The sequence below is a fragment of the Fusarium proliferatum genome, assembly GCF_900067095.1.
Source record: "Fusarium proliferatum ET1 genome assembly, contig: FPRO_scaffold005, whole genome shotgun sequence".
Classification (NCBI taxonomy): domain Eukaryota; kingdom Fungi; phylum Ascomycota; class Sordariomycetes; order Hypocreales; family Nectriaceae; genus Fusarium; species Fusarium proliferatum.
Genome location: NW_022194794.1, coordinates 2,136,424 through 2,148,485, shown reverse-complemented (window position 1 = coordinate 2,148,485; position 12,062 = coordinate 2,136,424). Strand labels below are relative to the sequence as shown.

Sequence of the window (12,062 nt, the reverse complement as noted above, 5' to 3'; positions counted from 1 at the left end):
GGGTGTGCTGAGGTATGGTATGGTATGGTATGGTACGGTACAGTACGGTACGGTATGGATAAAAGGTGGCAGCACCCAAGATGTGCAATTGCTCCGGGCAAGATTGTCGAACAAAGAAATCGATTCGTTTAATAAAGGTATCAGGTTAACCGAGAAGGCAAGAATGGTCTTTGACTCGCTCGCAGAGTTACGCTGCGCGGGGGAAATATGTCGACAAGGACAAGGAGCTGCAGCAACCCAGTTCAGGTTGACGAGGCGTAAGAGGGACAGCGAGAGAGAGGGAGGGGCAATTAATGTAGAGAGCTCCAGGTAAACGGACGGAATATCGGCGGCGGAAAGTTGCGGCTGCAACCCCAAAAGCCAGATCCAGAGGATGGGCAAACCCAAATAATCGTATCGACAAAGAAAGTAGAGGGAGAGATGATGGAAGAGGAGTATGGCAATTGGAGGGGGGATTCGACGGAAACGACGGGATCGGATGGACAAGGTTTAGTTTGAGTTTGTGAGTGAATGAAGCCGAGCTTAAGGATGACGATGCCTGTATTTAAGGGCAAAAGTAAAATGGAAAGACACCGAGAAAGTAGCTGGTGGTGATCTTCTAATGCATCACCATCATCATTGTCATTGTCATTCAGTCCGTAGAGTCGAGCCGAGTCGAATCGAGTCGAGGTTTCTTTGCTTTGGTTTCGATAGTACAAGCAGATGTCAACTCTCGTGGCTAGGTGTGGGGGTGGGCGTTTTTTAAAGACATCCATGGCCCCTCGCGAACCTGAGAAACCGTTTGACCAAAGGAAAAAAGGGCCTAACTAAGATAATTCACATCAATCAATGAATGGGATCCAATAGGATATGACATGGGGAAACTTGTCTCCATTGCTTCCATTCGGTGGGTACCGTACTACAGACAAGCTAGACAGGCTAGAAAGGACAAGGATCGTGTGTGGGTGATTGATATCCATGCCAATGCCGATTCATCCAATCCTACGGAGTACCTGGCTCTTTTTTCCCCTTCTCTAGCTCGATAATTTAGCTGAGATGCAGCACATATTCTCTCTCTTGTCTAGGGTATGGCATGGCTGGAATTGGCGGCAACCGGCACGTCAGTCTGTCAGTCAGTCAGTCAACTGAGGTACCTTAGAATCAAAACACCCTGGTGCTAAACGTGTGTGGGCGTGCGATGCGTCCTGTGCGAAGATAAATTGTTTGGGCGTCATTATATATCAAGGGTTGGCTGTTAGAGGTGAGTTTCGTATCTAATATTAATCTGAGAGGAAACAGTCAGTTATATGAATATTTCTAACAAGCAATTTATAATTAACTTTACCCGTAAGAAACCACATTTCTTAGACACGCTAAAAGCCATCTTCTCGTTCCTAAGCATCTATATCCAATCTATATCCACACACCAAGTTTTTTTTTTAGTTTTTTTTTTTTTTTTGAATCTTCATCTATGACGGTGAATCCGCAATGGAACAGCGCCAGGAGTATTGTTACCGCAAGATATTCAGGGATACAATGACCTCAAGTATCAAGCATCACGATGGCCATGGTCGTGAACATGAACAAGGCCTCGTACCTGACTTGAGTTGCTTCACATCATGACATGACCCACCAACAAATGCTAAAAGGAACGACGGTAACAAGCAGGAATAACCAGTCGTAATAAGGGTCCTCCGGTTGGACAGCCGATCCGCCGATACCTTTCCTCCAGTGAGAGGCTATCCCGATACCTTATTAACCTTTTCAAGGATCGGATCTTTACGACAACGATAACTTCCTAGGCTTGCTTACATATTAGTTGAGTACCTTGGTCGCTGGGATGCCAAAATAAGCGGCCCAAAGATCTGTCAAGTCTGGTACAAATCTACCCAAGTATTTTTAGTCACTTAGAACAGAGGTCTCAAGTTTCTTGTATCCCCTTGCTCAGGTTCCAAGCCGCCTCCGAGCGCCGGCCCCAGGGGAAATTCTGGTACAAGTGGGACCTGTTCCACTTGCCCAGCCACCAAGTCAATGGATGAATTCTCGGCTTGTTTTCTTAGCTGCTACGCCAAGCCTGGCTGTCTGTAAGCCATCCCGATGAGCAACACGGAACTTCCTAGAGACACTTCTTCCTCTGATCTAGCGGCTGTTATGATAAATTAGATGACCAATCCTGGCTGCTGTGTCTAGGACTCTAGGTCAAGACTACTGCACGGAGTACTAGTCGGGGGCAAAGAGAAGGGAATCGAACTTGTTTGCCAGGATTGCTTCTAGAGCGAGCCTGGACGACGGACGGGGTCAACAAAAAAGTCTGGAGGGGAATCCCGATGCTGAGGCACTTATGGGGACGGATTCGATGGAATACTCCACTCATCGCGTGCGTGCGTGCGTTGGAATCGAAGCAATGGGGCAAGCAACAACAAGACAAGGGGTCCTCTTCTTTCGGAGACGGACGTAACGGTACTTGAACGTTGCACTTCTCTCACGTCCTCGTCATGTTGGTCCAACAGAGCACGCACGGGCACGGCTCTCTACTCGGAGCGACTCAGCAAATAATGAAACCAACTTGTCGTAATACTCAGCTCACCCTGCGTTTAACAGATGTCAAAGGGTATATTATGGCCAAGAAACACACCGTAACATCGCAATCTTCAGCAACGAAACGCAGAGCCAAGAGAACCTATCAAATAACGGCCTCTAGCCCGAATAGGGTCTGGGCGGCAGTTGGCCATGGTCATTATGACAGCAGTTTTCACTGCGACGACACGAGGGGGCTGTTCGCACAGACACAGTTCGATTCTGCTTATTTGCTAGGTAATAAGGTAGTCTGTGCAACGTGAAGGAGAGAAAAGAGAGGGAAAGTTGACCCGTTCACGCGGGGAACTCTAAAAGTTCTCTTGTCTTGGAGTGGCATTGACTGCGAGCTATGGTAGCTGATGCCCTGGACATAATCTCCACCCTTCGAGAGAAGGAGATGAGACAAAGTTGTCGCTTCGGCGTGTGATGGAATAACCAAAGTCTGACTATCACCTACAGCATCTCCTCGGTATGTTTTGGAGGCTCTCCCTGCTGTCGCGTGCCCGTCAACTCTATCCGTACATACATGTCCAGGCATACCTCGTCTTGCACATGTCGAAGCTGTCTTGTCTTCCTTCTCGCTTCCAAAGCAGTGGATTACAATACCTTGCCTTGCCTTGCTAACCATCCGCTGCTGTACCGAGAGCGGATACGATACGATGTGCGATGGTACCTCGTCTTTTTAGCCTAAGGAAACCTGGTTGGGCTTAGGTTACCTTTGGGCCGCCATTGTTCTTGTCTCCTCTTCTCTTCTGGTCTTTTTTTTCTTCTTCCCGCGCGAGATGGAGCCGGCCACAAAAGGACTCAGAACGGAGACCCCAGGAGCAATGACCAAGGGGGAGCAGGGGGAATGGCTTGTGACAGTTGTTCCAGAAGCCTTCGACGAAGAAAACAAACCCCTGTTTTGGTGGGTCACTTACATTTACATTACTTGTAGTATTTCCTTCTTTTGTGTCCTTTCTTGCTTTTGCTGAAACACTTTTGATCCATGATTCGTGGTAACAGAGTCAGAGATCTGAGCTTCCTTTCGTTTCTTTTCATTTATTGTATTTTATTTTCATTTCTTTCCTCATCAATGATTATTAGCCCGCAAATACAGCCTTGGCGATCCCTTGATATGGGTTCACAAAAGGTCCTCGTTCAATTCACTCACCTGGAACAAGACCCAAGTATCATTTGTCAAAGGACATTGCGGACGTCAAGATGAGCCCACGACGTGGTCAACCCCTGGAAATCGTGGTCAAGGCACCGAAACGAGCAGGTCCCACGATCTCTATCCCTGCACCCACGCGCCGAGAGAGTGTTTTTGACAGGCGACAACCGCGGCAATGCAAAGCAAGCAAGTAATTGTGTTTTGAGTTCCGTTTCTTCCACGTGTGTTCTCATACATAGCATTGCTTATAATCTTAGTCTAGATCGTATACCAAGCGATAAGAGCTGAGAATTAAGGATCTGACTAGCTGTGAGTCCGTTGCTCTTGGCAATAAGTCCAAATGTCAACATGGCGCTGTAGATCAATGCTTGGGATCTCCAGTACATGACATATGCACTGTACATGCCGCAAACACTGCAGCATCACCTGCAGCACATGACCTGCAAAAAATATGGGATTCTTCGCCGAGGCCTATTGTATGAATGTACTGTAGGCACTGTAAGATCTTTGCTCGACTAACCAACAAGCATGCTGCTGATACGCGTTGCACCTGCAACGTTGATACGGAGTAAAGATCAACGACGAATCAGACTCTGCGACCAACGACTGTCAATTAATCAACTTCTAACTCGTCTGCTGTATGTATGTGTATGTACACGTACAGTATCCGTACGCAGTCATCACCAATGTGAACCTGCCTATTGACAAACGTCATGTCAGCGTAAGATGACTCGGCTCGGCGCGTTCCCTCCTCTCCCTCTGAAGATCATGATATCTCAACACCCCTCGACGCCCGCTGTCCATAATCTTTAGGAACGTGGAACGCCGTTGCAATGAGATAAACGGGCACTGGGCTGCATCCGCCTGCATATGCAGCTTCTAAAGCATCCATCGGTTAACGACTTCTAAGGTCTAGTATACGACGATCACTCGCCCTGGGCTCCACGTCTTCTTTTCTCTTTACTCCGTCCATTTTCTTTTCTCCTTCTTGTTTTTGATAAGCCATGATAATCTTTCATACGTCTCCAGAAGCCTGGGGGGCAAAAAGAAGAAAGAAAAAACTGAATCCTGAGTCTCGGGAATCCCGGCCAAGGGAGACCGAGAAGTGCTCGTGGCCATGGACTTGGACTCGGAAAAAGCAATTCACGGTCATCTTCACGCCCCCACCTCGGGCATGTGCCAGCTTCCTCCAGGGTCTTTGTCTGCGTGAATCTTTGCCTGGGTCCTAGATCGGTCTCGAAGCGAAGTCTGGTCAGTGATGCAGACGCATAATGCCGTTGCTATCCCTTCAGCTGATCCCCCCAGCCATTGATACAAGTGGAACTACGCTGACTCTTGAGTCGTACTCGTCTATCGGCTTGGTGGATCGGCTTCAATCCTGTTCTTGCAAAGGGGGCTTTCTTCTTGTCTCGCTCCCGAGGGCTTGTTTCAGCGTTTGCTTCTTCGCGTTGTCGCCTCTTCCCTCCCGGCGATCATTTGGTTCCGCTGGGCCGGATTTTGACGGATTTGCCGTACGTCAAGACATATTTCTGGTATGATCTCCTTGCCAAGCGATGACAGGTCGTATGTGTGTAGGTCTCAGACAATGGCATAGCTCGATATAATGATGGAGCTGCAGGCACGAGATAATGGCATTGCATTTGTGGTTCACTTTTTGACGCCAGATACCCCAATGGGGCGAAGGGATAGCTTCATTCAGTTTGGATCTGACTTTCAGCCTCGATCAGGTTCCATTGAGGCTTGATGGCGATCTCACAGGGGCAATATGGGGTTGCGTGATGGCCGTTGAGTCCTGGAGTCTGGCGTTACACAAGTGACGATCTCAAGGGGGTGAATCTCTACAGTTGGCGTAGAGACAAGGTGCGACACATAGCAACAGTTTATCGAGTTCATACTCCTCTCCCTGTTCGTTCAGCCGCATCGTCGATAAGCCAAGAGTGAGTGAGACCTGATGAGAATGCGATGTCTTTTCTGACGTCGTCGACGATCTACCGACAGCTGAGCTTGATGTGTCTGCAAGTTATCATTTATGAGGAGTCATATTAAGAAGCAGTGAACGCCCTCGATAGTTCATGGCTGAATCAATAACTTGCAGGTGGCTGGCTTCCTGAATGCCCTGGATTAAACATCATGCAGTTGTCATGAACTTCAAGGACAGTCGTCACGGCTGAAATCATGTTGGGCCCAAAGACAGTCCGGAGCTGTTCCGTGTCCTATCAGCCATTGCCTTGCCCGTTTCCTAGCAGGAAGGGATATCCTTTGCCTGTATTCAGTCTGTCTTACTCGTCCCCCAAGTCGAGAATTTCCGTATGTAGGAGCAAAAGCGGGAACTCTGGGAGAGAACCGTCCGAGTCAGCCCTGCCTCAAGTACTACAGAATGAGTTCGATGTGACGATCAATAGTGGATGTGAGTCTTTAGTCCAGAGCCGGTGCTTGATTGCGCATTGCTAGCTGAAGGTCGCTCAAAGCCTCAACCCCGATTCAAGCCGGGCGAAGCTCCCGGGCTCATGTCAAGTTTGTCTGGATGAAAACGATGAACTTTTCCGATATCGGTGATGGTGGCATTATTGTCAAAGAGAATGTTTCAAGCCATGCATCATATTCAGGCTGGTTTCTTTTGAATTGTAGGGTAAGTTCAACAACATTTACCCCACAAAGCAATGATATCCCTTAGACGCGCATTCAAGACTTTACTTGTGAGAAGATTAGAGGGTTTTTGGAACGTTTGTCATTCCGAAGTTGAGGATCGTTCACATTTCGAGTCCAGGCTAACCTGGAGCCACGTGCGGGTCTATGATCTGGACAATTGGAGGCTGATGCGTGGCAGGGCAATTGTCTAGGTTAGCTCAGTTTATCTGTGCTGACAGATGTACTGTGCCGCCTCACTCTTGTTAGCCCAAGCCAAGGCATCAAGCTGTTCGAGGTGTAGATGATAGTTATCAGTTGTTGGCGGTTTGTAATGGTTACACTAGGGCTTTGAGTCAAAGACGCGCACAAAACAAGCGCACGGTTTCTCGAATCTTGTATAACTCACTCATCATCTCTGTCCTCACCTCATCACTCAACATGTCCTACCTCAAACGTCCTTCACGCTCAGTAGCACTCAACCCCCGTCCAAGATTCCCTTTGAGGCCCTGCCACTGACTATGGCAGGGCGAACCGTCTCCACCGAATCGCCAAACCCTGGCGTGGACAGTGGACTCTTAGCAGCGTTTAGATGCTGTGTTTGGCTGGTTTTCGGCCTCCGGTGGACTCATATACCGCCCCGCTCAGGGAGTAAAAAGACTTGAGACTCTAGAAGAGGATGCTAAAATAAACTTCGACAGGCGTCCCCTAAGCTAAGGCTAGAGCTATCTGAATATTTTTATCACTTAGGATAGAAGTCCTAAGTTTTCCTGCCTCCCCAAGCCCCCACGGGATGCAGCTCGGCAGCGGCGGGTCTGTGCTGGCACGTTGAGGGGGTTGATTGGTGCAAGAGTCGTGTTTGGATTCAGCCTTGTTGAGGTTGATAACACGACAATGCCTGGAAGACGGCGGTTGGAGCATCATCAATGGACGAGTTTAAGCGAAGTGTTTAATGTAGATCAATATGAGGAGTATTATGGGGGTTCGGTCTGCTGATGTTTGAGCGAGAGTGCGTGAAGACTACGTTTCAGAGAGTCAACAAGATTAGACCTTACAGGGGACGTGCATTTAAAGATCAGTGAATGTTGACAGCTACCTTATGCTTACCTGGTATGGACCCCGAAAACAAGCCCAGAGCCACACAATCAAGGTCCCCTGTTCAACATCAACCGTCAATGGCAAGTCATCTCTTGCAGACAACATGTTACAGCCAATTGAAGTCTGTCCCCTCAGGTTTATCATCCAATGTGTTATTGTCTCGTGGCAGTGCATGAGGCAGCTGCCATCTTACAGGGGCGCAGGCGGGAGACATGGTGATATCTGGAGCTCTGTTAAATCGCCGAGTGAGCTGGGAGCCTAGCCTGGGTAAAGTAGCTCCAGTTTGACTGCCCGGATGACTCTTTTTTTTTTCTTGATGTGTTAAGCTCTGGTTGAAAGTAACACAGGATTACATAGCTCCATTGTCTTTTCAAGATGTATACCATGAATATTATTGAGCTTGAGGTGACTGCAGCATTGTGAACTTCTGAAACCTGGTGGGTTCATCATAGTAGAGTTATCTTTGCGTACTGTACAGCTCAAGTCATCATCTTTCATTTAGTAGCTATCGTACCATGAAATGTCTGGTATGGATGCTTCTATTCGCTACCTATGTGCCCGCCAAGGTACCGTGCAGGCTGTAGGTACCTCAATGGCACACAAGGTCAGCCCCCGTCTTACTCTATGTCGTACTCACCTCACCTTGCACATCGATTCCATTGGCTGCCTGCAGTCTACATCAAACAACTAAGCAGGCAGCTACCGCCTCAGCCTTAATTTTGAACTTCTCTTCTTCCGTTCTCAAACATTTCCAGATTTTCTCCTCTTCTCCTTTTCTTATCTTTACGGCGTCTCCTCGATAGTTGCTTGATTGCCTCTCAAGTTCAGTGTATCTTCTTGGCCGCTTCTCCTCTCCCCCCCGTGCCTTTCGTAGGTCTTTATCAATATCATCTCCTCGCTCGCACGCGATCTCTCTCTCCGCCTCCCTCCCCACCCCCGCTCCGGCTGTCCCATCCGCACATCCGCAGAGCTACCTACCGCCCGGTCCCTGCGTGTTCACCACTTATCTTTGCTTGCTTGCTAGCTCGCTAGCTGTTGAGAAACCCATACTTGGGAGTTGTAGCTTTATCTTAGAGCAAACAAACCAGCTCCAGTGCAATCCAGTTCACCTCACTTCATTTCAGTGCAATGCAATGATGGAGCTTGAATCTACAGATATCAACTTTTCCGTCACATGGCTACTTGGTCTCAAGCCAAAATCCACGTATCCTTCATGGGCAAGAGACTTCCTGACCGATGAACCACATTTCCTTGTGAGCCGTCTTCTCGGCCTTCTTCCAACTCGCAAACCCCGCCGGCGCTTGAGAAGGCGGCGCAATCGTTCCAAGACTGTAGTTGTACCTGAGGAGCCTCTCAAGGAGGATGACCAAGATGCAGACGACCAAAACACGGACGGCTTCGGTCTAGGGAAATTATACGGTGATATTCCATACGAGACTGATGATGATTCCGAGTCTGAAGCTGAGGACGCACCTGTGGTGGAAGAGGAGCCACCTGTCTTGGCTGAGCCAGCATTCCTGGAACTGTGCAAGATGATGGAAGATCTTCTGGATGAAATTGAGTAAGTCGCACCTCGAATGCTTGGAAACGTCGACTAATTCGCCCCAGAAAATCACAGCAAGATGATACCGACGACTCGGACAACGAATCGATTGACGGTCTAGAACCCGAAGCTTGCCAAGATGAATCCCCATCAAGAATCGAGTGGTTGCGACAAAAGAAGGTGGAAAAGGCAGAGAACAAGTACCTCGACCGAGTCATGTCTTTAACTGGCCTCGAAGAAGTCAAGGCTTTCTTCTTACAAGCAAAGGCGAAAGTCAAGGCCGCTCAGAGGCGGGAGACCGACCTGAAGAAAGAGAACTTTGATGTAGTCTTCACGGGAGGTGAGGGAACAGGCAAGACAATGCTGGCTCGCCTATATGCCAAATACCTGATATCTCTTGGCGTGGTCAAGAAGTCTGGTGTTTTCACTGGAATCAACAGATTTTCGGCATACAACATGTCCAAAACATCGACTTTGGGCACCATACATAACACAAGCAATGCCTGTGGTGGCTGCGTAAGTGAATGCCCTATCACCAAGGCTAGGGATCGCTAATTTTCGTTAGATTGCCATCATTGACCACGCTCATTTAATGAACAGCGACGATTGTAATCTATGGAGCCTCTACGTTCGCTCACAAGACCTGCCCGGAAAAATTGTTCTCATTGTAGCCGGCAATGGCGAATGGGGATTGTCAGACTTGATGGGTTACAGTGCTGAGGTGTCCAATCACTTTCCTGTTCTGAAGTTGCCAAATTACACAGCAGAAGAGCTACAGATAATATTCCATGGCCTCATGCGAAAGTGGTTCAAGGGCAGAATGGAAGTTGAGGACGGCTACGATGGCCTGTATGTCAAGATTCTGATCCGCAGAATCGTTTCAGGGGCCAGCGAAAAGACATTTGGTAACATCTGGCCAGTCAAAAAGGCATTTGTCGAAGCTTGCAGGCGTCAAGTTGGGCGCTTTATTCAAGCTCGTAAGACAGGGAACTACCCGGAAGACTTCAAAATGACCAAAGAAGACCTACTGGGTAATAAGCCCTCTCTTGGCCCCGAGAAGAGTCCTGCTTGGAAAGAGCTTCAACAACTCGTTGGGTTGGACGATGTTAAGGAGGCGATACTTGCTGTGGTCAACCAAGTCAACCAGAACTATATCCGAGAAATGCGTGGCGACGATCCCTTGCACGTTTCACCAAACCGAGTCTTCTTGGGACCTCCAGGTACCGGCAAAACCACAGTTGCAAAGCTCTATGGTAGGATTCTAGCAGATTTCGGCCTCTTGTCCAAGGGCGATGTCGTCACCAAGACTCCAGCTGATCTTCTCGATCGCTACATCGGAGGATCGGAGAACAACACGCAAGAGGCTCTCCGGGAAGCAAAGGGCAATGTTCTGATCATAGATGATGCCCACATGCTTGACCCGGGCACCAATGGAAGTGCTGGTAGTTCCAAGAATGGTGATTTCAGAGGTGGCATCATCGACACGATTGTTGCAGAGGTAACTGGAACTGCTGGAGAGGATCGATGTGTTATCCTCTGCGGCTACCCTGACCAAATGAAGGAGTTGTATGCAAATGCCAACCCCGGTCTGGCCCGAAGATTCCCGCTGGATAATGCGTTTGTCTTCGACAACTTCAGTGAGGATACCTTGGGTAAGGTGCTAGACCTCAAGTTGGCAAAGGAGAAGCTGGTTGCTACCGACAAGGCCCGCGAGGTCGCTATGGAGGTACTGAAGCGAGCTTCTGTCCGGCCAAACTTTGGCAATGGCGGTGAGGTGGACAATCTTTTATTCAAGGCCATCTCAGAACGTTTCCGTCGCACTGCCAAAGAGCAGAGATTACATAATGAGGATCTTGATCAACTTCCTCTAGAACCTCAGGACTTTGATGCCAACTACGATCGACTATCACAAGCTGCGACAAACACGCGGGCATTGTTCGACGAGTTTGTAGGCTTCGAGGAAATCATCTCCAAGTTCGAATCGTACCAGTACATGGTGCAAGGTATGCGACTGCGCAATGTCGACCCTCGGCCCTATGTGCCCTTCACCTATGTCTTCAAGGGTCCTCCCGGAACTGGCAAGACATCGACTGCGAGAAAACTTGGCCAGATATTCTATGACATGGGTCTGATTGCCGCACCAGACGTCGTTGATGTCTCGGCATCACAGCTTGTTGGTGAATACTGTGGCCAAACTGGCCCCAAGACACGCCGATTGCTCGAATCGGCACTCGGCAAGGTTCTCTTCATAGATGAGGCTTACAGACTCAATGGCGCTCGTGGATCGTTTGCCGAAGAAGCAGTCAGCGAGCTTGTTGATGCTGTGACAAAGCCTCAGTTCGCACGCAAGCTTATCATTGTATTGGCAGGCTACGAGGAGGACATGGACCGTCTTCTTCGTAGTAATCAGGGTATCAAGAGTCGGTTCGCAACCGAGTTCACTTTCCGTCCCCTTCGATCGGAGCAGTGTATCGAGCAATTACGACAAGTTGTTGGAAAGGTGGGCATTACTATTCAAGCAACACCAGAGATGGATACTACCACTCGCACATCTTTGTTCTCACTGCTCCAACGTTTGAGCAACGACAAAGGCTGGGCCAGTGGCCGCAGCATCGAGACCCTTGGTGAGCGACTGATTGGACATATCTTCAAGGAATGCGCCATCAAGGGTTATACTGGCAAGGACCTTATTGTTTCAGGGCGTGAGTTGGTGACCATATTGGGACAGGCATCTGGTGTCCCTTACGCCAGCATTAGAATGCGAGGTGGTCAGATCCCTATGGGCGCTAAGGTGATGACCCTTAAGGATCTGGAGACATCGGAGTAGAAGGGTAGACGGACGGGACGCGATACTGCAAGAGGCTTTGAAATAGCGATATGTTTTCTTCAGCGTGTTACATCGAATCTGGCTATTTTTGGTACGAGAAGGGGTGCATCCAAGAGCAAGGCGATATCAGCATTAGGTTGAATCGGAGTTTTGGAGTAGCATGTTTTCTCTCAACAGTTTATCCACGTTAGCAACTAGCGAGCTATCGCAACGACAGTAATGACTTTTGAATCACTCTTAATTTGCTTCGATTTATTCGT

At 48.7% G+C, this 12,062-nt stretch overlaps 1 protein-coding gene across 1 annotated transcript; it reads left to right on the top strand.

Moving 5' to 3' along the window:
- Positions 1-8,568: 8,568 nt before the first annotated feature.
- Positions 8,569-11,802, top strand: FPRO_10955 (uncharacterized protein; the record flags this gene model as incomplete). Its single annotated transcript, XM_031231975.1, has 3 exons — positions 8,569-8,993; positions 9,041-9,491; positions 9,541-11,802. The coding sequence occupies 3 exons, from the start codon at positions 8,569-8,571 to the stop codon at positions 11,800-11,802; spliced, it is 3,138 nt and encodes a 1,045-aa protein (XP_031081958.1).
- Positions 11,803-12,062: the final 260 nt, after the last annotated feature.